The sequence below is a fragment of the Protopterus annectens genome, chromosome 9.part0 (genome assembly GCF_019279795.1).
Source record: "Protopterus annectens isolate FY-2018-M chromosome 9.part0, PAN1.0, whole genome shotgun sequence".
Lineage (NCBI taxonomy): Eukaryota > Metazoa > Chordata > Ceratodontiformes > Protopteridae > Protopterus > Protopterus annectens.
The window spans coordinates 809,383,634-809,408,168 of NC_056743.1; the positions used below are offsets into that span (position 1 = coordinate 809,383,634).

The window sequence follows — 24,535 nt, forward strand, 5'->3', positions numbered from 1 at the left end:
GGGATCTCAGCTTTATGCTAGAAAAACGTACCTTGCCTCTTTTTGAAACGGCGATCCTCAAATTCTGCACCTGGAAATCTATTCTACTGCTGGTTCCTTCATTCATGCATAAAGTAGTGAACGAACTGTCAGTTAACCAGGCTATAAATGTCTCTACTTGCTTTCCCAACCCAAAGTATGGGATGGGGGGTTGCTGCACTCTCTGTAGATGTTCACAGACAAAATTCTGTTTGGACAAAGCTAAATCCAGAAAATCTGACCTACTGTTTGTCTCTTCAGCATTCAGTATTGGGCCAGCCACTGTGTAAGCAAACACTTGCAAGCTAGATGTCTAATTCCATCTCTTGTTCTGTACATGGAGCTCATTCCAGCAAGGTAGTAGCATCTTTTAGAGCCTTCTACAAATGGGGGGTGGAAGCCAGGACCATACTAGAAGCAGCCACCTGGCCCTCTGTATGCACCTTCAATAAGCACAACAGGGTTTTGATGCCTTTTCAAGGTTTAGGGTTGCCTTCACTAAATCAGTCCTTTTGGGCCTCTTGAACATCTCTGAAGCTCACTAACCAGTCACCCTTTGCATCCCTTTCAACTTTGGGGAGGCACCCATTCATTGTGAATGCTGCAACAGTGGTTTCAGTCGGGACATAGTACAGTTGTCTGAAAACTTACATTACAGTGGATGTACTACTACTTTTGCAGTATTCCTTCTCACCCTTTTTCCCCTCTACATTCCTTTACTATAATCTCACTGCCACACACTATTTCTCCTCCCTTTGTCCCTAAACAGTGGACAGCATCTTAGAAAAAAAGAAGCCTCCTTACTAGTATGTGCTTCACCCCTCCTAGATGATCATTCTCGCACTCTTTGGGGACTTCAGGGCACAGGCTTGGAAATGTTATGAGGAATTACACTCGTACATCTGCCTGTATATCCCTACACTTACTAGTTGAAATAGCATGTCGGATGTGTGATCCTGGGAAGGTAAAGCTTTGATATCACATCTAGACATCTGTGGTGATGATCCCATTTGTTATGAATGCTGCAGCAGTGATCAGTAGGACATCTAGTGTTATGGTAAGATGTCCCTCTGTATTACTGTTGCAGTATTCTTGACTAAAGGGATCACATGCCAAGCGTAGCCCAATGTCTGGCCACTGTACCAAAGCCTTAGGATTTTATATACATCGTATGTCACACGTTCTCCCTGCTCATGGCATAGGGCATAAAGGTGATATACATACCTCGGAACTTATTTGCCACCAGTACGAATGCCATCAACTCGCATAAGACAGGGGGTTTCTCATCCATCCTAACTTGGCCACTCTTCACCTGACACTGTGGGTGATAGGGGTTTGATCCCTTTTAGGCACCTTTTTTCTGAGGACATGCTTTTGGTGCTGCAGGAGGCCAGGATACCCACTTCCAGGAAATCCTATATGTCCAAAAGGGAAGAGATTTTTCTGTCTGGTGCCTTGTCCATAACCAGGATCCTGTTTCCATGGAGGTTCCTCTAGTTCTCTTTATATTCTTCAGTTAAACTCACCTTTCAGCTATTTCTGCTTGTCTGCCTTTGACTGCCCCCTAGGTTTTTGGTTAAACAATTTCATAAAGACGTCATTCATATTAGGTCTTCCAGGAAACCTATTCCTCCTTTTGGGACCTTAATTTTGTTTTGATAAATAAACTGTGGCTCTTTTTGAGCCTGCTGCTTCACCTTCTTAGCAGCATTATACATGGAATGCATTTTTTTTTTATTTTTTTTTTTAAGTTTTACATAGGGACAGGGCGTCTCTTCATATTAATCCTTTTTTATGGCCAAGGTCGCTAATAAATTGTCTCAATCAGTGTGTTATTTGCCCACATTTGTTTTCCTTCTGTGCAGTCTGCTAGTGAGAAGGTTCTTCACACCTTGGATTTACATAGACCACTCTGGTATTATTTGGGTAAAGACTAAGGCCATTCACAAGTCTGAACAACTTAATTTCTTTTCATCCTAGATCTCTAGGTTTCACTGTTTCTAAGCAGACCATTGCTTCAAGGGTCTCTAAGGGTATTTCCTTTTATTACTTGTTTCATGGGAAGAGCCTTTCTGCTTCTGTAAAGGCTCATTCTACCAGGGCTGTGGCTTCCTGTGGTGCTTTTTTCAAAGGCTTGGATACCAGTACCATCCTGGAGGCTGCTACTTGGTCCTCTGTCCATACCTTTACTAAACATTACAAATTGGGTGTTGTTTGTACTCTTCCTTCAGTGAAGAACACTGCAGCAGTGATATGGAAGGACATAGTACAGCGTACTATAACAGTAGATGTCCTTCTCTTCACCGTTGCAGTATTCGCTCCCTCCCTCTTCAACATTTTCTCCTTTCCTTTGGGTTGTATATGTTGTTCGGACTGTTGTTCCTCCTGGGGCTATTCAGATGTTCATCGTGCTATGCTGCTGCAGTCATCACACTTGGGTTATCCTGCCGTCAAGCGGTCCCGCAGTCAGCCTGAATTCCAAAGCCTTGGTCCAGCGTCGGTTGTCGTCGCTTCTTCCCTGACGTCAGTGCGGCAGGGGTATAAAAGAGGCAGCCGACGCAATTTTCTTCAGTCTTTCTTGCCGCACGGTGCCCGAAGCAGAAGCAGTTTGCAAGTGCCGGTCGGCCAGCTCCTGAGATTTTCGAACAGAATTTCAGCCGAAGTCTTCTATAAAGCTAAGTACTCCGTTGGGGAAACTTTTCTTGCCTCGGACCGATTTCAGACAAGTTAATAATTGTATTTCTTGTGGGAAGCAAATACCTCATAAGGATTTTCATTCTTATTGTATTCCTTGCCTAGGCCCAGACCACAACGTTTCTGGTTGTCAGTTTTGCGCTAGGTTCAATAAACGCACTAAGCGTTGGGCTGATACCATCCGACATTATTTTGGCAGAAAATTCAACTATATTATGTCGTCGGTACCTCCGACTACCACTATGTTTAAAAAAACGCAAGGACAAAGACCGGCAGCCTAGACCTAGACCAGATACAGAGGTCTCGGTTAGGCCTGCCGCCGGATCTTCGGTATTCAGTGAGGCACCTACGCAGCCCCTGACTACCGCAGATTTAGAAAATGCGACTACCTCTCGGTCAGAATCTACTGGACCACTGGAACCGGTTCCTCCTCAACTCGCGGACGCCAGCCCTGGCGGCGATCTGGAGACTATGGACAGGCCTTTGGTTTCAGAAGGCATCTTTAAACAGACTACTCTTTCCGTTGTCATACGCTAAGCTTCCAAAGGTTAAGAAACTGGGTCCACAGACTCCCATACAGGCCCCTATGCCTAAAAAACAGATGCTCAAAATGGCGGGAGGACCTGATTACCCTTATCAGAGGTTCCCAGCCCCCTCCTGACAAAAGGCCTAGACTGGAGGAAGATTTACCTCCTTCTGATCAGGAATCCATTTCCTCATCAGACTCTGGGGAACAGGTTTACCCCTTCCCTCTCTATGAAGACTCAGATGCTGAGGAGTCTATTCCCTCCGTCCCCCCCCCCCCCCGAAGACTTCTCTTTTGGGGAAACCCTGCACACCATGAGAGAGCATTACCACTGGGAAGGGCAAGATTACTCTGACTCCAAGAAAAGACTCCGTGAGTTTCTTTTGCCTCAGCATAGACCCCTAGCCATTCCTCCTGTTTTGGACATTCTGGATGATGTCTACACTGCCGCATTGACGTCAGGAAAGAAGCGACGACAACTGACACCGGACCAAGGCTTTGGAATTCAGGCCGACTGCGGGACCGCCTGACAGCAGGATAACCCAAGTGTGATGACTGCAGCAGCATAACCACTCGAACATCTACATTTATGGTAGGTACAAAACTGTACTTTTTGAGGTATGTACATACTTATGTCATCTTTATACCCTACACTGTGAGCGGGGAGCATATGTGTGACGTATGATGTCTATAAAATCCTAAGGCTTTGGTATAATGGCTGAATGTTGGACTGCCCTTGACTGGGGATTCCTTTATTGAAGAATACTGCAGCAGTGCAGAGAAGAATATCTACTGTTAGGGTAACATTTTTCACAACTGTATTTTTTTGCAATGTTGAAATATTTGCATTATTGGCAGCTTTACCTTTTTATGTTAGTGATACTGTGAGTGAGTTGTAGTGAGGTCAGGCACTGTTTCGGTATTAATCCCTATTGAAGGTTTCCAGGTGCCATAGAAAATTATTTGTGGAGACCCATCCTTGGTTTTCAAGTTTGGAAGGTCCATTTGGACCATCTAAGGGTTTGGGGGCGCTAGGTCAAGAGACCTGATAAACTGGTACATGAATTGTAGCAGTCCTCCGTGCCTTAAGGATTTCCTTTTCTTTCATCCCTGCAACCAAGAATGTTCAGAACAGTGACTTGAGAACATAATAGTGATGTAGAACTTAACTCCTTCACTTCAATGGAACTTGGGAAGTTTGCACTGTAACATGGGTGGAGCCTACACCTTTTGGCAGAATCAAATTATGTCCTCACACTTCAAACAAATGTTCATATCTCTGGAACTACAGGGGTTATGAAAGAAGTACAAATGCTAAACTCTTCAGAATAAACTGTTTTTATAGTGGTGGTATTCTTTATCTCCTAGGTCTTAAACCAAATTTTATGTCACAGTAAACATGGTAACAATTACATTTGTAATATTTTGTAAACAACTTAAAAATATCTTGGCAACCACTGAAGTTACACACATACTGTCCACAGCATTTTATTCATCTAGTTGAGAGCTTTCATTTGAGGCTAAGGAGTTCTGTGTTACCTGTTTTTTGAGATATTTAGGAAAAACGTGACAATTATATCTATATATATATTAACATCATAAAAACAACAGTTAATATCTCTTTACCTGCACTAGACAGAGGTCAAATATTAATGCAGTTGAGCTTGCCATTGTGTAAGCTGTAAGATGAAATCTTTTAAAACCATGTACATAGCATGGCTTTGGAATTATTGATGCAAATATGAAAAAGTAATATTTGATGCCTAGAGGCATCAGTAGGAGTTAACTGCAGATGCATCTGGAGGCATCACTCGGATAAAATGAGTTGAGGGATGGGGAGAGAGCACTCTTCTCCCCAACCCACAAGTTTGCTATGAAGGTGGGGATGCAGCCATCAACTTGAAAACATCTCTTTACAAGTAACTGTCCCTAGTGAGCAGAATATATTGTCATATTACCAAAACAGCATAAACAGAAGCTGGATAGGGGAGTGGTTTGCTGTTCATGAAGTAGTTACTCAGAAATTGGCTTGTTTTGTTGAAATGCAGACACAAGCTGTCTCCTACTACTGCTGTATTCTCACTCTCTGCACAACAGCGTGGGTGGCCGGTGCTATCTTTATCCATTGAAGCAAAAAGGTGGTATATACCCCCCCTGCTCAAAAGATGCTAGCTGAAACGAGAAGAGCAGAAGCAGATCTCATCCTTCTAGTTTCTTTTGCCATAGCAAATGCGGCTCCCTTAGCATTTAGGATGCCCATAGAGGGAACAGGCTGTCTGTCTTCCTTGCAATCTTCTGAAACAGCAGGAGGGGGAACCCTTTGACTTCCATCACTGCCAGTATTTTATAAATCCTCCACTACCTAGCAGACCTTTTTTGATAAGCAGCTTGGCCCTCTCAAGTTCACTTGTGTACCATTTCTTTTTATTTGCTTTTGAACCCCAACCCCACCTAGTCTCTGAACTCTGCAATGAAACTATTTCTCAGGGGGTGTCTTCACCTGAGACCACAAAAGAGGCCCACCTTCTGCTGTGCAACTTTACTTTGCTCAGTTAAACTTGAGTATGTGCCTTGTAAGAGCCTTTTCTTGGTGACTGACACATCAGTAAGTAGGATTTCAAAGCTTGATGACTTTTTATTTGCAGAGAATCTTACACAGTCTTCACCAAAGTCAGGGTGTATTTTTTTGTGCCCAAGGTGGTCTTTATACTAGCTAGTTTCAGTTGGTTTATGCAATTGACAGTGTTCCACCACAACCCTCATAACAAGGGGAGATAATGCATGTGATGTATGTCTGCACAAAAATGAGAGGATGTATTGGCTTACAGTGTAACATGATTAGTATGGGAAGACCTTGTGTGATCAGGTCAGGACCCACTATTGTACTGGGACAGCAGCCACCACTGCAACCTTCTTGTGAAATGTATCTGTTTGTGATGCTGCCACCTAGACCACTGTTCACACCTTTTCCAAACATTACAGGTTCAACCTTCACTCCAGCAGCAGCATTGCTGAAAGTCATGCTGTAATGTTCTTGCCAGGTCCAGGGTCCCATGTTCACTACTTTGTAGTCTTCCATTCAGGGTGGACTGCAACATTGATGTTTATGATTAACATGGAACTGTGTTTAAGCATGCATACTGTACATGCTGAAGTACAAATATATGACTTTTACTGGAGCATTAAAGTAGGAACTCCCACCCATCTGACCCCTTTCTTCCTTTCAGGTGGCTTTGCTTGGATGGGTGCTGGCTGTCTCATTGTGGAGGTCAACCTACTTGCAGCCTTGAAGACCCTTTTTCAGTAGCTTAGTAGTTCAGGGTTTTGTGTGATACTGTGCACCAAAGTAGAGCATCCTATAACATGTATGTTATATTTTACTAGGGAGGGTTCATAGGTAAATACTAGGCTAACAAAGCCTAACCATGCCTCAAACCCTGTACATTTTTTCTGTGAGGTAAGGACTTTGACCATTATGCCAGTCTCATCCTGGAGTCCAGTCTCGTCCTGGAGTCACAGGAGACGTGGTCAGTATTCTTATGGCTGAAGTTGGTGTTTCTTGTACATTTGTTGATCATCCAGAATCAGACATGAAATGTAGATGGTGCAAGTTGGAGCTCTGTGTACAGGTGCTTGTCCTGCTGATGTCCTTGGCATAGGAGGAAAGCTAGTGCTTGGAATGAATTTTGTGCAAGTCTGGCCTGAAGTCCGACCTTGGTGATCTAGTTTCCGTTCTGCAGAATGCATTGCGACATTGGATCTATATTCAGTGATCAGTGATTTTGTTGCCCTCACACTGTAGTATTTTCTGAGCTGTGCTCCTGTTTAACAGGGACACCTTTTACAATTGCTGTGAAATAATCTATACTTACTACATTTGACTGATCACGTTTAACCACTTACCTTAGTATTCGTATTTTCTGTGATTTCCACCTCATTTTGAAAAGCACTTGTATTGTTTCCTTTTGCATGTGGTAATAGCAATGCTCATCTTTATTGTATTGCTTTTCTTGCAGCTAGTATTCTGGTGTATTTTCCTGGATTGTGTGTAATTTGTAAATACTTGTTTGTTTTTTCACATTTACCAGATACCTGTGTTGTCCTGGTTTGATGACATGGGAGACACAGAACTTCTCAATTTGATCCCGATCTTTGAAGAACTAAGCCAAGCAGAAGATGTATACACCACACTTGGACAGCTGAGGAGTCTATAGCGACTCTTGGCAACAGTCCCATTCTTCACGGGATGATGTTACACTTCATAGTGCCTTCTATTCCAGCAAGGAGATGAAAGGTGTAGGATGCAGTCTCATCTACGCCAGGGGCCACAGACTGGATGGAGGGAAACGTCTAAAAAACGAACTCTGCCAGAACACTTGAGAAGCTGCCAGAACACTTGAGAAGCACTTTTGTTCACAGACTTTTATGCAAACTCTCCTTCATTACTGAACTGTAAAACTTGGTTAATTGTCCAAGTGGCCGCAAAAGTGCCATGTAAAATGTCATGGCTTTCTAGAGAGGCAGAAATGGACCAGTTTGTGCTTGTATTCTTCAGGTGGGGAGATGAATATCATGTTTTGAAATCTACCAGCATTTGCTGTTAATCTGTGCAGTGCCCTTTAACCAGTGACTGTACCATTGCAGGGTTGTTGAGTTGAGAAATGGTGCTTAAAACAACAGAGGTGCCTTAAACAAGGAGACGAGGAACCGAGGTAGTGCCAGTAAGGTCAAGTCCTCAGAAGCTGCTAAATTTTAGTACAGTACCACCCCAGCTTAGGTAAGTGTCACTCAAATGGCAGCAGAAGGAAGCTGCAGGTAGCACATCTGCTGGTTCCAGTGGCTCCTTTTTGAACCATGTGTAGAAAGTGAAAGAGGGTTTATTTAAGCCTGGAAAGTGTTTTCCTACTTTGTAAGTATATTCTCAGTTTCCTGTTCTCTCAGCTGTACTCTTTTGTGCATTGTCATAGTGTTGAAGTCCTGCCCCAGCTGTACTTGTTTGTGCAGTCAGGGAATGGTAGGGAAGAGTTTACGTAAAAAAAACTGGAAGTGAATGAATGTTGACAACTTTAATGTGTTACGATCATAGCAAAAGAAAAAAAAATGTAACTACTTCCTGATTGCAGATCAAGCGATGCCCTTTAGAACTGGGGTGTATGGAGTTGGTATAGGTGCAGGTAATTGGGTAATACACTTGGAAATGTTACAGGTTGTCATATTTGGAAGCTTTTTTATTTTTCCCCCTTCCCGAAGTCCTGAAAGGCATGTTGTGTTATAATTGTTGGAACACCGTAACAAACAAGTGATCCATGCATGTGACTCCAGGGGAGTGTTATTGCACACAAACATCCAACCCGTTATGGTGGAACTCGTTTACAATACTCCACAAATTCATATTGTCCTGATCAGTTTTTCACTTTCAGAAAATTTCAGAACTGCAGTCTTTTTTGCTGGCATGCATTTTGGGCATGTGTGTATCTTTTTGTGCTCTTAAGTTTTCTTCACAGGGGTGTCTTCTCAGTTGATTATGTAAATGTTGTATGTTGAACTTGACTGTGTGAAAGTGGCCCAAAAGTCCTGCCTTGTTTCACTGAGAGGTAGTCATCATCTGGTTTTATTTAGTGATAAGTAAATTAAGTGGTCAGAATTTTTAATTTTTTTAATAATTTCTCCCTAAGCTAAATAAAAAAGATTGTGTTAATACATTTCTAAAGTGGTCAAGCAATAATGACAACAAATGTATACACACCCCCGCCTTGTTTCAGTGACCAAATGTACTATGTGGCAGGTGACCAGAAGATGTTTGTTCCTTGTCCTCCTCCTGTGATGCATCTTAATAAAGAAATGTAATCTGTGACTGGTGGTGTCACGTGCTGCTGTGCTGTGTCACTAGCCATTACATAGCTGAATTAACAGCATGATGCACTCGGGTGCACATCACCCTGTTGCTGGCCCATTGAGATGATAACGACTTACAGCAACGTTCTGTGTTTCGATGCCGTCTGCTGAATGAAAGTGATTGCAATGATCATGGACTGGTAGCTGTAGTCCATTTACTTATAGTTTTGTTTACCAAAAGAAGTCTGTGTGTGTCTGTGTGTGTCTGTGTGTGCGCGCGCGTGCATCTTTGTGTGTGTGTTGGGGGGGGGGGGTTGCACAAATCCAAATCCTGTCATGATCAAAACTGCTAACAGAATTTCATAGCTAACTTTCCGTCTGGACTCTGATCAGAATATTTCATTTCATGATTTGATGCATCTGGGTTTGCTATGTTGCCTGACTTAATGCATTTAATAGCTTCTGCAGTGTGGATTCCTAGTTTTTGAGTGGGCCATGCCTTCAGCCTCTTTGCTGAAGAAATAGAACAAAGGGACAAAAGTTTGGACAGAGTTTACATGTTTTTATGCACTTAAAGTTGCTAGAGTACCAGGTTTTGCTTTGGATGCATTCTTCAAATGGATATGAAGTCTGAAACCTCAAATGTCTGCCAATAATAGAGATTGCCATCCCAGTGGATTTTCCAGAAGAGCATACATTTTACAAGGGGTAGTCCAAAATTATGAGGCAAAATCAGGGACTCTGCAGAATCCAGGACAATTGAAAACTACAGGTACGGATGTGTCATTCCGAAAGTCATCAGAGAGTGCAGAAGCTAGGGTAGAGGGTTTTCTCGACTGGATGCCTGGCAGTATCGTTACACAGTGGTACTGCTTGGCTTGTTTAAGAAGGAAGCTGCAGTCCAGTGCAGGTAGCAATGTTCTGCTTTGTATGCACTAGGCAGTTTGATTGAAATTTGTTTTCCATTTTAAGGTGATTAGTGTTCATTTCTCAATGAAAATGTGTCTTTCCTCGTTAACATACAGCTTCAACCCCCCCCCCCCAAAAAAAAAAAATAATCACTTGCCATCCACGTATGTATCTTTTTGTGAGTTGCCTTTTAGAAGTTGTCTACTGAGGAAAGACAGCTGAGGGCACTTTTTCTTGCATCAGCCAGTAATATGCTCAAGGGGGGAGGGGCAGCGGCTTTTGCCAGGGTTACATGAGCCATGATCGCTAATGTGCAGCATCCCAACGGTGACGGTAAAGCAGCTGAGACTACTACTGTCCCCATGAAGGGAAGCCCCCCCCCCCCCAAATCCATGATGCGTTTAGCCATTTTAGATAGCAGCTACCTGTCGATTTCCTGGTTTGGCCTGTCAGATGTTTTGCCTGGATTGTTAGATTTAACAAAACTTTGGTTGCTTGTCACCCACTTGTGCATTTCAGTCCTCCTTTTTTCGAAGAATTCTGACATCACTGGTATGTAGTATAAACAGTCAGCCAGCCTCTGCAGAGAAGCCTGTTGGCAGGTGTTTTAAGTGAGGTCAGGCAAAAGGAATATATTCAATGATTGCATATGTGACTGTGTACTAAAGTGCTAAACCAGATTGTGGTTATTTTTACTGTGCATATGCATGACCCTCTGGTAGGAAGGCCCTGCATACTTTGTGGTATTTAAGCAAAGCTTTGTGGTTTGAGAGAAGCCTTTTGAGACGGTCTTAGAACCTTTGTATAAACTGTTTCTTTAGTGCTTTGGGGTTGCTTTGTAAGCAAAGCACTATGGGCCCATCTCTGTGATATTTTCTTAATGGTTGTAACCCAGTTGTGTAGAGTAGGTCCAATTAGCAAATCCTGGAGTAAAAAAGAAAGTTCTCTGTTATCACCTGCATTGGGAGCTTTTACTCACAGCTCAGACTCCTCAATTGGATGGATGTCCTGCAGTTACTGTGCCTCTGGGGTCAGTTTTACATTGATGACCAAAGCACCAGTAGGATTCTGCCTGTTTCCACCCATGTATTGTCTAAAATCTCACTTTTTTCAGCTATTTTGGGTCTGTGGTATTTCTTTGTGCTAGGTAGAGCTGTATTCCGTTGCCTGCAGAATTGGACATTTTAGTGGGAGGAGGGAGCTTGCATTGATGTAGTGCTGTGGCTGTGCTGGTGGACATTTAGTGGGAGGAGGGAGCTTGCATTGATGTAGTGCTGTGCTGGTGGCAGTTAACATTTGCAGGGTAAGTGATAGTTGTCTGTTAATTTGCTTTCCATGCAGCAGTCCTACTTCTGTTGCAGTATTCTGGCTTGACTTAAACGTATGAGGTTGTTTAGTGTTGGTGGTACAGTTTCACATTGCAAGCATTTGTGGTAAGTAGACTTCAGAAACTGAGTTTTGTTTGCTAGCGTGAGATCTGTTTTATTGGGGAGGTGTGGAGTACATGATGTCATGTCTGAGTACATTGTGCTTTCTTGAGTTATCTGTCGTCTAGATCTGTTGCATGAGTAGCAGAATCCCTCTGACTCCCACCAAGTTGAAGTGTACCCAAGATTAGCTTCAGAGAGACTTCAGCAGCAGTTGGTTTGCCATCCTTGACTGTTGAGGGCTCCACAGGTTTTTCTGGTTCATTCTTGTGTGCAGTGATTTCAGGCACATTGCTGTATGATGACATTTGCTGCTGTTTTTCTAGATTGTGTGGGCTAGTTGTAATGATTTTGCTTGTAGTCTTGGTCAGAAAACTGTATGTAAAAAGTTGATACTTGAATGATCAGTAATTCTTCTTTTCCTGGATAACCATCTGAACTTCACTAAATGATGTTTTTGAGTATCCCAGGCAGAAGCTGTCTTGTCGTTGGGTTTATCAGAAGGGAAGGGGTAGTAATTCCATCTGATTGTAGGCATAGTGAAATCCTGGGGTATCATCCATACCCTGAGTACTTGACCACAGTTGGTCATCAGAGCTTTTTATTGTGTTGGTGCTTAGTAAGAATTGGATTTTGTTGGAGGCGAACGTTTCCTAAATTCAGACTTGCATTTTTAAAGAGAAGTTATACATACCGGCTCATAATGTGATGATAGTCTGGAATATTTTGGAGTACTATCTCATCTGTATACAATGTTTGCCATATTGTAAGATTTTTTTTTTTATCCTTGCATCTACTCCAGGATAATTAATTGAGTTACGGCTTAGAAAGTTTGAATAGAGTCTGTTGAAAGTGTAATATGAAGATAGGGCATACATTGGTGGATTTCTAACCATCCACTTAAGTCTATTAGTATAATCCTGGGATTGTATCTTGCAACAGTTTATACAATCCCAGGTGTAGTTGCATCTTCAGAGGTAAGGATGCAACCACAGACCGCTAGTGGAGCATTCTGGAAATGTGTTTTATGATTTCCAGTGTGTATGAGAAGGTGATGGTTAGTTCTGGTTATTTGTATTAGATTCATTGTGAATTTTTTTTTTTATTAAAAAAAAAAAATCCTGGTCCCTTCATTGAAGAGGACTTTTACCTACACATTTACTAATCTGTCTGTTTTTATTTAAAGTGTATGAAGTCATGTGCAATGCATAGTCCTTGGGAAACGGTGGGTGGTATGTATAAATATTAACATGCCCAGATGTGTAACTTTTCAAAAAGAGTCACTGAAAAGTTTGTGTTAAGTTTAAAGGTAGCAGATCTGAAACAAGATGTTCTTTTGTTTCATGTACTATAGCAGACAAAGAAAAGGAATGTGCAGAGGGTTAGAAAAATGTGCATGCTTGTTGTCTGTTTGAAAAGTGACACATTTTTTCTTTGAACTAACAGCAAGTACAAGTGAGCATCAGATGTCTAGCCGGGAGTTTAAAAAAAAGTCAAGAAATAAACCGTTTCAAGGTGGCCTTAGAAACAGGAGCTCCTGTTCTTAACAAGAGAACGTGTTGTATTACTCAATTTTTTTCTAAATTCTTGGAAGGAAGGTCAGGTGTGTAAAGGGGTTTCTTCTACCCGTGAAGCATTGTATTAGATAAGTTGTTGAACTGACGTCCCAGGCCTCCGTTGTCACAGTGTAGATGTTGCGTTGAAGTTGACATTGTTGACAACATGGAACACTTTCAGCATTCATCTGTCACGGTTTGTTTTTCATGTTGGGTTAGTAGAACTGTTTTCCATATTTATGTTAGGAAGGGTATGTGTGAAAGTCTGTTATTGTCAGATGTGCTTTGGTAAAGCTGGAAGATTTCCTATGAATGTTTACTAATATTTAAGCAGCCTGAATGTCTCTTTTGTTTAGAATCAAAAGACACTGATCTATAAGTTGTCTTTGTACTGGGGCAGTTCCAGGTGGTTGATGAAATGGAGAGCAGATGCTGAGTGGGCAGCTTTTTCTATAAAGCAAATTGCTGTGGTATTTTTTGGATTACTGTTTTCATTTGCAGGGAATTTTTAAATGGGGAGATAATTACTAGGATATCATTGATTCTGAAATTTGAGAAAAAGATGTCTGGCACTTTTGTTGAGCTTTTCTTTGTGTTTTTATGTACAAGTTGAGAACATTATTAAAAAGGGGACAACTTCTGCATATATGGTAAATATGTAATTTGTAAAAAAAAAATACGAATATTAGAGTCTGACGGTCATTAAAATGCAAAGAGTGAAAAAATATATTTTAATGGCTGTCATACCGTAACTATTTAATTGCGTTGAGTTTGACAGATGAAGGGTTTGCAGGAATTGCTTTACTAGTGTACTAGTGTGTTTAAATGCCACCGTTTCATGTGGTTTTGTATAATGGCTTTGCAGCATGACTGTCATTTAAACAAAGTATTATTTTTGTTTTTAGTTTGTACTTAAGCTGCTGAGCTGTTGTAAAGAACTGCATGAAACGGCAGCATTTAAATATGCAGTCCTGTACTGGTAGCAACAGCATGCAGTTAAGTAAAAAGAAACCGTCTATGTTACAGTTTTGAGGGTTTTGTAAGATTTTATAACTGTCATGCCTTAAAACCTCTCACTAGATTTAACTCCTAGATTTATGGGGGATCAGAGAGTTTTAATGGGTTTTTGGTTTTAAATGTATCTGGACTTGAACATAGAGTTTATAGGGTACTGGAGATTGTTTTGCTTCCGATGTCATCATTTGAACTGAATTTTAAACAGGGAATCTTTTTATAAGTAAGAAAATTTGCCATTTTTTTTTTAAGAGTCCGAATGCTGAGTAAAAGATGTTTAGAATGTGTTATTGTTGCTGGATTTACATTTTTTTGGGGGATGTCAAGCGTCTTGATTTGTGTCAGATACATTAATAAGCATCAGCAGCGTTTTGTCTGCCATTCCACATAACTGTAGCAGCCTGTTAACAATACGTTTTTTATTGGAATTTATATACATACTTCTGTAATGGAACTGTAAATAAGAGAGACAAATTTGCTAACTCATTCTCTTGTTCATTGGCTTCCACCTTCAGTTTCTATTTAACTGTACAGCTTTTTGCTCTCTTGATATTTCTGCACTATTGAGGTTTGGCTGCAGAAGTTTGTTAAATTGCATTCTGCTATATCACCAGTAGGTGGAAGTATTGCACACTATTATTAGTCCTTTATGGTATCCGTGCTTGGTTGCAAGTGATCTGATGGCTTATTTTTTGCCTTTTCAGATTAACATCTATCTCCCTTTTGTGTTCCTAAAACTAAGTTTAAAAAATTACTCTTAAAGAAATAGTTCATTTGCAACTTTCGTCACCTGCATATTTTGCTCTTCATTTTGTTGAATGCAAACTACAATTTGGGCAAAGTAGTTTATTTTTGCAGAGTATTTACCCAGTAAATTTTCTGTGCAAAGTGCACCTTGTTTTTAGTCCTTGCTTTTAAAAATGTAGGCATAGAAAGTGTGACTTAAAAATTGGAATGACTACATATGCTGAGAAGACATCACATGCAAAAACAAGTAGAAAAACTACATTCATGTCATGCAGCCCTGTAAGCAGTCTCTGAGAGTGGAGTGTGGAGGTGAGTTAACTGCTTTAATGAGCAGAAGATCCATGTCGATTGTATGGCTGATAAGAACCTTTGCCTTTTGTTTCAATTAGGAAAAACCTTTTTGGCAGTCACTCTTGGGATTTCTGTCGTCTTGCACTAACAGTAAATATGTTCATGTGATAACTGATTAAATGGAGGGATTACACTGGCCAGTTTTTTGAACCAACACTGTGTGTGTGTGTGCACGCTCCCTACAAAATAAAAGCAACATCAGCAGCACACCACATGACATTCAGGTGCACAAGTCCGCTGTGATGTCACAGTTGCATTCCATAGCAGTGAACGTCTGTTCTAGTGTTGAAGGTATAGCAGAACTGCTGTGCTGGCAGTGGAATGTGAAATTCTGAAATCGTACAAACTGTAGCTGGACACAGCAGGGAAGTGGCATATAAATGTTATACAGGTACACATTAACAAACTACCCAATAGTAAAGATGTGAACAATGTTGACCCTGGTGCTTGGGAAAAGCTCTGTTCCTTTAATGTAGGAGCAGTGGCAAAAAAAAATAAAATAAATACGACCATGACTTCTAGACGGTCAGGAGAGAATGACTAGTAACTTGCACTGTAGCACTTTAACAGGTATACCCTTTTCCTCACTGGCACTTTGTACTCTTGTCAGCCATGTTAGTGTCTTTGTGTATAAAGTGGGAGAGAATGTTCTAATGATTTTCATTTGCGTGTTTAGCTGTATGGTTGAGTGTAGTGTCATCTACCTTTCCTGACTTTAATTAGTGGTATTCATGTGGTTAACATGTTCGTGTAGGCGAGTTCCATATGACATTCAGTAGGCAGAGGGCTTGAATGGTTTTGTATTCTACAGTACAGGTTTGCATTTCTGCATTAGTGAATTCTATTTACAGTTTCATCTTGGATGGAATGTGTACTGTCCTTATAGTCTGTCTGCTGCATTAGTACACCAAGGGTCGACATTTGGGAGTGGTTTGCTTCGAGTGTTGGCTGTAAGGGATTGCATTGTCTTGGCTGCCCAGGGTTCTAGGTGTCAGATTGTGATTGGCAGATGCCAGTGGTGCAGTAACCGTATTTAGAAAGGCATTTTATAGCAAGAAGTCTGATACAGTTTCAGAGCAGAATGATTTGGCCCCTCAACTTAAATTTGATGGTGACGCCAGACTGAAGAATTGCACAAGGTGCCAGGTAACCCATGCAACTGCTGTGCCGATCTCCTTTATTTTACCCTTGTATTTGCATGTGTATATCAAGGAATATGCAGCCATTGCAGAGTGGAGTAGGACCATGCTTTTCTAGCATCTCTTTTCTCACCTGATTTGCAAAGTGAACACTGTGGTTAGCCGTTAAAGGAGAGTAGAGCTCATGAGTCCTTGTTAGAGGTGAGATTTTCACTCTGCTTGCCAAGAAGAAGAGTAGGAAGTTAGTAGCCCATTGTACATGTACGCTATCTATGCACTGACATCGGTAGAAGTTCATTTGACACACTGTCCGACAACATTACAATATTACATTTAAACTTGCTGTAACCTTATAGCAAGTGCACATTTTTCAGGGAATACATATGTGCATGTTGTAAATGTATCTGAAATTTCAGATCAGATAACGGTGGTGACCTTTACAAGTTTTTTAGAAGTTATACCGGCTGAGCAAATTAGGGCATTACTGGTTTGGTATAACTGGTTATAAATACATTTTGAAGGCGTGTCTTGCAGTAGACTACACCTTTGGATATACTTCTGAGCATTGCAACTTTGTGCGTCAGAGGCCTTGAAATACATTCTGTAAAAATGGGTGCATTTTTGGGTATGTTGTTAAGGAAGTGGGGACAGAGCTTTTATATGTCAAGATTATTTTGCTGTGTTTCTTTAGGAGACTCCTTTTATTGAAGGTTAGTGTCTGTTGTCTTACCTGAAGAGTTGGATAGTCACATCTCGCTGTTCCTTTTTTTGAATACCTCTATAGAGAAAAGGTGCATGGCTCCAGTTTGTCTTCCTCAGCGCTGCATATGTATGCTAATTTGCTTTAAAACCGAAGTTCTTTCAGAGGTTTTTTAAATGTTCATTTATTTTTATGGATCTGGTTGTTGAAATGCAGGTGTGGGAGTGTTTAATATCTCCATCACTGTGGAACTCATTGTACTGTCATATAGGACACTGTCCCATTTAAAGCTCCATATTAAGTTAGCTGCTAGCGGAAGAGCTGTTATATGTATGATGACTGGATGTCTGCCTTGTATCTAAAAGTCACAGTATTCTGAGTGTTTTCTCCTAAAACAGCACTGATGTAACCTGTGCCAAAGATGGCATTTTATAGCTGTACACTGTATTCCAGTATGAAACGTGCAGGGCAAAAACTGAAATTAAAAGTTTAAACGAATAAGAAAATAGAAGCAAATCATGCTGTTTCACAAGTGTTGTGTTTTCATCATCTTAAAATGGTGCAGTGGGTATTTTTGTAACTGCAGCAAAGCTGACAGATCTTGTACCACTGCCTGGTTGAAATGACCATGGTAGGCCTGTTTTACTGTACCAGTAAAGTAATTCAGAGGTAAGGCCATTTATACTGTAGTTGCCAGCATGCAGCTGCAAGCAGCACAGCCATTGTTATGCCGTTAATGGCCCCCTCCAAACATTTGTTGAGCCTGTAGTTAGTGAGGAATATTGTGTCCTGCACAGTTAAGTACATTTAGGTCAGCACTTGGGCCAGTGTGTGAGTGCTGTAATATGTATTAAGTCTCTTGGGTTAATTGATCAGCCTTCCATCTCTTAGCATCATTGTAAGACAAAGGGATGCACTGAGTTTTCTGTGTTGCACTGCCTTCTGTGACCACAGTGTTTCCTGATCTTGAAAGCACCTGTTGTGTAAACTTTTCAGCTAACATGGGAAGTTTTGCTATTGCGTGTAGCTAAATGCTGGTAGATTTCATCACTGGCCAGTACAGTTCTCCTGTCAGGCTAGCGGTAGAGGAGAATGCAAGATGCTAATTGAATGCATATCACACTGGCGGCCTGCAAGTGTATCGGGTCATTATCTCCCTGGTGAATGACTTGAATAGCCAATTACAAATCGTGTTGGACCAGTGGAAAGCAGGGTGGCTGTAGAGGAATGGAGTTCATCATAGCAAAGTGTCTCCTGAGCATCAGTTTCTGCATCCATTCCGTTTTGAGCACCGTTAATAACAGGTTTGCTTGTCTCCTTGTTGAGCTTGTGGACCAGGAGTTAAATGTTCTGCCTGATCTGAGATCAGGGAAAGAAGTGTGCGAGAAATACTATACTTTCCACTGTGTCTAAGTACTGTAAAAAAAAAGAAAAAAAAAAGAAATGACTGCCTTTTGTAATAACAGTTTATTAAAATTGTGTTTTTTAAGCAGATTTTCAAAATGTCAGAAAACAATAGTTACTTATTTGTATTAAATATATTTTTGGAAACTTTGTATCACCTGCAATAAATAAAACATGAAAAATGTTTCTTAACACTGATGTGACCTGTGTAGCTCGTTTATTTGAGTGCCTTTTTATCATGAAAGTCGCAGTAAAGCTGTAACTTTCATTCAACAGTGAAGATTACCCCCCTTTTTTGTGGGGAGGGTATCCATGTAATCAAACTTGAAAAAAAAAGTTAGATTTAAAGTATGAATTTAGGAATGCTAATTTTTCCCATGGAAGGAGAGAGATACTCAAACGTCAAAATGTATTAGATTTACAGTATGCAACACCAGTTGTAATTAATGTTTATCCATTATGTATTGCTCTTACAAACTTAGAAAGTTGAAATTTCTGAAAGATGTAAAGTCTGAAACTCAAATGTCTTTCATTATTTTCTGACTTCAGTCCTCAATGATTTGTCAGTAACTTGCCAGGAAACAGCAATTTTACGAGAAACTAACCAAAAATGTTTGACAAAAATCTGGAAATCTGGACATTCTGCGAAAATCTGGACAGTTGAGAGGTGCTGATAAGCTTGGCAAGTACAGTTCTTTCATTTGTTGTGGGCTAATGTAAACTAGAAGTCCTAACCCCTTGTTTCAGAGGAAATTACTCTACCAAACACTGGCCTTTTCCAGCCCCCCCCCCCAACCTAAGCCTAAGCAAAGGAAACCCCAGTAGGGAAAGGAGCTAATGACAGCACCAATAGGCCAAACAGTGGCCACCAGACTCCAGTAGACTTGGGGTGGATCACATTCCCAGGTCCCTAGCAGGACTCTTGTATGGTACTCCCTACCCTCATCCCCAGCCAGGCTGTGGGGGGGGGGCTGTCACTATTCTACAGGAATTGGGCTCATTACCAGGGACCAGTAGGGGCTAAACATCATTCTAAGGGGTTGCCGACAAGTTCAAACAATCCTTAATTTAGTCAAGCTTCTCAGACATTCCTACAAACCAAAAGTCCGAGGCCTTGACCTAGATGGAGCTTACCGTGTGCTTAAGGCTCTGTGGGGCCTGTACCTGAACAATTACAAGGAAAAGGTTTTTACTGCAGACTCTTCCTTATGCCTAGAAAAGAATGTACCTGGAGGCCAATTCCAAAACCTGTTAAGGCTCAACTGATTCTTACAGGTTCTGAAATTCAAGATGCTAACTCTTCTTAAAAAAAAAAAAAAAAAAAAAAAAAAAAAAAACTACTGCCCATGATCTCCCCCAGTGCCTTCATGGTTTCCCTGGACATAAGATGTTTACCTCTGTCTGCCTTCAGTCTCCTTTCTTTTCACACCCCCTCTTGAAACAGTTTCTGAGAGAGTTGTCCTCATTAGGCCTCCCAGAAAAACTCCAGATGTTCATCGTGTTTCACTGTTGCAGCCCTTACAGTTGGGTTATCCTTCTGGCAGGCTACCCGCAGTCGGCCTGAATTCCAAAGTCTAGGTCTGGCGTCTGTTGCTGTTGCCTCCTCCCTGACGTTAGTGCGCCAGGGGTATAAAAGATGCAGCTGACGCCATTTTCTTCAGTCTTTCTTGCCGCGCGGTGCCCGAAGCAAAAGCAGTTCGCAAGTGCCCGTCGGCCGACTCCTGAGATTTTCAAGCTCTAATTTCAGATCTGAAGTCTTCATTAAAAGCTAAGTACCCCATTGGAGAAACTTTTTTTTTTCTTGGTCCAGACCGATGTCAGAAAAAGTTAATAATTGTATTTCTTGTGGGAAAGCAAATGGATTTTCATTCTTACTGCATTCCTTGCCTAGGCCCTGACCACGATGTTGCTAGTTGTCGGTTTTGTGCTAGGTTTAACCAACGCACGCACTATTAAGCGTCGGCACAATTTTGTATTTCATTACTTTGGCAGAAGATTTAATTATATAATGCCGTCGGAACAGCTGACTACCGGAGTTTACAAAAAACGCAAGGAAAGAGAAGGACAGGCATCCGAGGTCCAAAACCGACTAGGCTTCTTCGAGGCCAGTTGCCGGTTCTCAGTGAGGTGCTTTCGCAGCCCCTGGCGACCACTACTTTAGAGCCGCAGGCCGATACCCACTCCCACGTGGAGTCAACCAGGCCTACAGAATCTCTAGGTATTGGACCTTCGGAAACCATTCCCTCAGATGGGTCCAGAGCCGCTGAGCAGGCATCGGCTTCTGAGGGCGTTTTCAGGCCTACGCAACTATATGTTAAAACTACTTCATCTACAAAGGCAAAGACTAAAGCAGCTTTAAAGACAAAGAAACAAGTACAACAGCCCCATGGACAGGCCTCCATGTCTAAAAAACAGATGCTCAAAATGGCCGAAGACCTAATTACTTTGATCAGGGGATCTCATCCCCCTCCTGACAAAAGGCCTAGGCAAGAGGTAGAATGTGAATCTTCAGATCAGGTTTCCATTTCATCTGACTCCTCTTCTGATCAGGAATACTCTTCCTCCTTATGAGGATTCTGATGCTGAAGAATCTATCCCTTCAGCTTCACCTCCAGAGGATTATTCTGTTGGGGAAACCCTGCATACCATGAGGGAGCATTTCCACTGGGAGAGCCAAGATTATTCAGAATCTAAGAAAAAGCTCAGAGACTTTCTTTTACTGCCTCAGCACAGGCCCCTGGCTATTCCACCTGTGCTAGACATTGTAGAGTATGTAGTTTCAGAGTCCAGTCTGACTCCAGACTCCTTACCTCCAGCTCCTGTTAAGCCAGACAGATACTACAGGGTCCCAGACTCCCACAAATTTATTTTTAAAAACCCTGCTGCTGACCCAGAAACTATCTCTCAGGGTCCCAAGGGGGTCAAGGCTTCCACTGCAAAAAAACCTACCCCCACTGACAAGAGATTCCAGGGCACTGGACAGATGGGGAAAAAAGATTTACACTTCTGCTACCTTGGCTATAAAGGCTTTAAATTGTCAGTTGCACATGCTTAAATATCAGCAATACATTATGTCACTGCTTAAACAGAAAATGTTGACAAATTGAATGTGCAGAAAATAAAAGAAATGCAGGATTTATTGCATACAGCTGAACAAGTTGGAAAGCATACTTTACAATGTGGTTTTGATTCTTTGGAGGCCTCCTGAAGAGCCACTGTTACGGGTTCTGTCATTAGGAGGCATGCTTGGTTAAAAGAACAGAATCTGCTTGATCATGTTAAAGCAAAATTATTAGATGTTCCATTACAGCATGATACCTTGTTTTGTGTTAAAGCAGAAGAGGTGTTGAAAAAAATGGAGGACAAAGCCATATCTATTCAGTCAAGGATTTCTTACAGGTACAGCCTCCAAGATTTAGCAGACACTGGCCTACAAAGAATTGGTCCTTTCCAGTGTCAGACAGGCCACAAAGAGGCAGATACAGATGCCCTAGAGGCAGATCACAACCCCAAGGCTCATACAGGTCTAAACAATGGGGTGCTTCTACCTCCAAAAATGGAGAAGACCAATCACAGCCATACAGAAAGCAGTCCCAATGACTTCCCCCTGCCAGCGCCAAGCACTTATCTTCTGGCAGCTCCTTTAGGGGGGAAAACTAGCACTTTTTTCTCAAAACTGGCACCTAATCACCCAGGACAAATGGGTGTTGAACATAGTGTCACAAGGTTACAGGTTCCACTTTCACAGCACATGCCAAGGGCAAACGGTATGCCGGGCCTGCCAAAAAAATCAATGGGCAGAGGCACAAAAACAAGTTTCATCCCTCATGGACATGAGGGCCATTCAAAAGTACCACAACAAGAGCAGGGACAAGGATTTTACTCAAGACTTTTCTTGGTGCCCAGAAAGGACAAAGCCTGGAGGCCAATACTGGACCTATCTATTCTAAACACATGCCTGGATATTCCAAAATTCAAAATGTTGACTCTGCAGCAGCTTCTGCCCATGCTGGGCAAGAAGGCTTGACTTGTAACTTTAGACCTAAAAGAGGCATATGTGCATGTTTCAATCGGACAGTCATGCAGAAGATGCCTCAGATTCATAGCTGGCTCAATGCACTACCAATTCTCTGCACTGCCCTTTGGCTTATCTACTGCACCCAGGGTCTTCACAAAATGCCTGGTACCAGTAATTGATTTTTGCAGACAGAGGAATACAAATATATCCTTACTTGGACGACTGCCTTATTCAAGCAGAGAACAAAGACATACTACTACAGCATCTGACGTTTGTAAAAAGATTATTAACATGCCTAGGGTACACAGTAAACAAAAAGAAAACAAAACTTGTACCCTCTCAAGAGATATTCCTGGGTGCAAGCTTAAATACAACTGCCCAGATGGCTTATCTCACGCCAGACAAACAAAGGCAACTGACTACTTATTTCAAAAAATTGGCAACAACTTTTTGCAGGCTTTGGGCTTCATGGCATCTTGCATTCTGCTAATTCCATATGCAAGACTGCACATGAGGAAACTACAATGGTATCTAAAAAGTGTTTGGACTCAACATTGCCACAGCCTGGAAACAACAATAACACTCATTCCCTGCCTGGAAACAACAATAACACTCATTCCCTCCCTGCAACAGGAGTTTCGATGGTGGGCAAAGGCCTGTCACAACAACAAGGGGCAGCCATTCACCATACCCCCAGCCAGGCAGTCATTGATAACAGATTCATCGGATTATGCCTGGTGGGCCCATATGGCAGGAAGATGTATTCAGGGCTCATGATCCGCAATCCAAATGCATCTACATATCAACCAAAAAGAGATGCTAGCTGTTCAAAATGCCCCGACAGCCTTCAAGGATCTACTTCATCCAGGACAACTACTGATAAGGATGGACAATACTACAGTCATGTGGCACACAAACAAGCAGGGAGGCACATATTCCCTACCCCCTTTGCAGACTAGCCATGACTTTATGGGCTAGAGCATTGACTTACCGGGTACATCTGCAATCACAATTCCTGCCAGGAAGGATAAATACTCTGGCAGACGAACTAAGCAGAAACCTCATGGATCCCCATGAGTGGAAATTGGATCCACAAGTCTTCAACATAACAAGGAATTGGGGATGCCCGGACATAGATCTATTTGCCTCCCCTCACAACTGCCAACTACAGAGATTCTGCACAAGGACTTATCACAAACAAGCATGGAAAGTGGATGCTCCATCTTTCAGCTGGAAAAACTTAACAGTATATGCCTTTCCCCCACTGCCTCTCCTCCCCAAGGTACTCCTAAAGGTCAGACAAGAGAAGCCAAAAGTGATACTAATTGCCCCAGACTGGCCCCGCCAGCAATGGTACCCAATCCTCAGGAACTTGACTCAATGCCCAGCATGGGCATTACCTCAAATTCCTCACTTACTGACCCAACAAAACAATCCGATCCTGCACAGCCAACTCAGGACCTTAAATCTGGCAGCATGGCGGATAATGTAGCTTTTCAAAACACACCTCTCTGTAAAGCGGTGACAGATGTTATCTTGGAGGCCAGGAGGCCCAGTACCAGAAAATCTTATGCAGAAAAATGGAAGAGATTCTGTGCTTGGAACCAGGCACAAGGAATTAACATGACTGTTCAAATATCTCTCAGATTTTACAATACTTAACTGAGATGCTCGACAAAGGCCTATCCTTTTCATAAATTAAGATTCATGCCTCTGCCATTTCAGCTCATTACAATTCAGAGCCACCTATTTTTTCTCATCCTTTATTAAGGCAGTACCTCAGAGGAGCCAAAAACTTACCGCCTCCAAGGAGAGCACCAATACCTGCATGGGACCTCAATTATGTCTTGGAAAAACTCACTCTGCCTTCTTTTGAGCTAGCCGATACAGCTGACATAAAATTTTTATCATGGAAAACTGCTCTGCTCCTAGCAATAACCTCTGCAAGACGAGTCTCAGAGCTACAGGAACTCATGGCTGTGGAACCTTTTATCATTTTTCATCCGGATAGGGTTTCTCTAAGGACAAACCCCACTTTTATGACTAAGGTAGTGTCCAGTGTGGCCCTCACCCAAACTATTCATTTGCCTACCTTTTATCCAAACCTGCAGAGTAAGGGTGAGAAACTTCTGCATTCTTTGGGCATACACAGACAACTGCGCTTCTACTTGGACAGAACCAATGCTTTCAGAAAGTC

The 24,535-nt window shown here is 41.9% G+C and overlaps 1 protein-coding gene across 2 annotated transcripts in view; it reads left to right on the forward strand.

Moving 5' to 3' along the window:
- CTDSP2 (CTD small phosphatase 2) overlaps window positions 1-18,518 on the forward strand; it is a 267,042-nt gene extending 248,524 nt beyond the window's left edge. Inside the window, exon 8 of one of the 2 annotated variants that reach the window (XM_044083461.1) lies at window positions 7,327-18,518. In XM_044083461.1, coding sequence (XP_043939396.1) covers window positions 7,327-7,452 — 126 coding nt within the window. In that variant the 3' untranslated portion in view covers window positions 7,453-18,518. The remainder of the gene's footprint in view (window positions 1-7,326) is intronic. The other variant, XR_006366269.1, reaches the window with a different exon arrangement.
- Window positions 18,519-24,535: the final 6,017 nt, after the last annotated feature.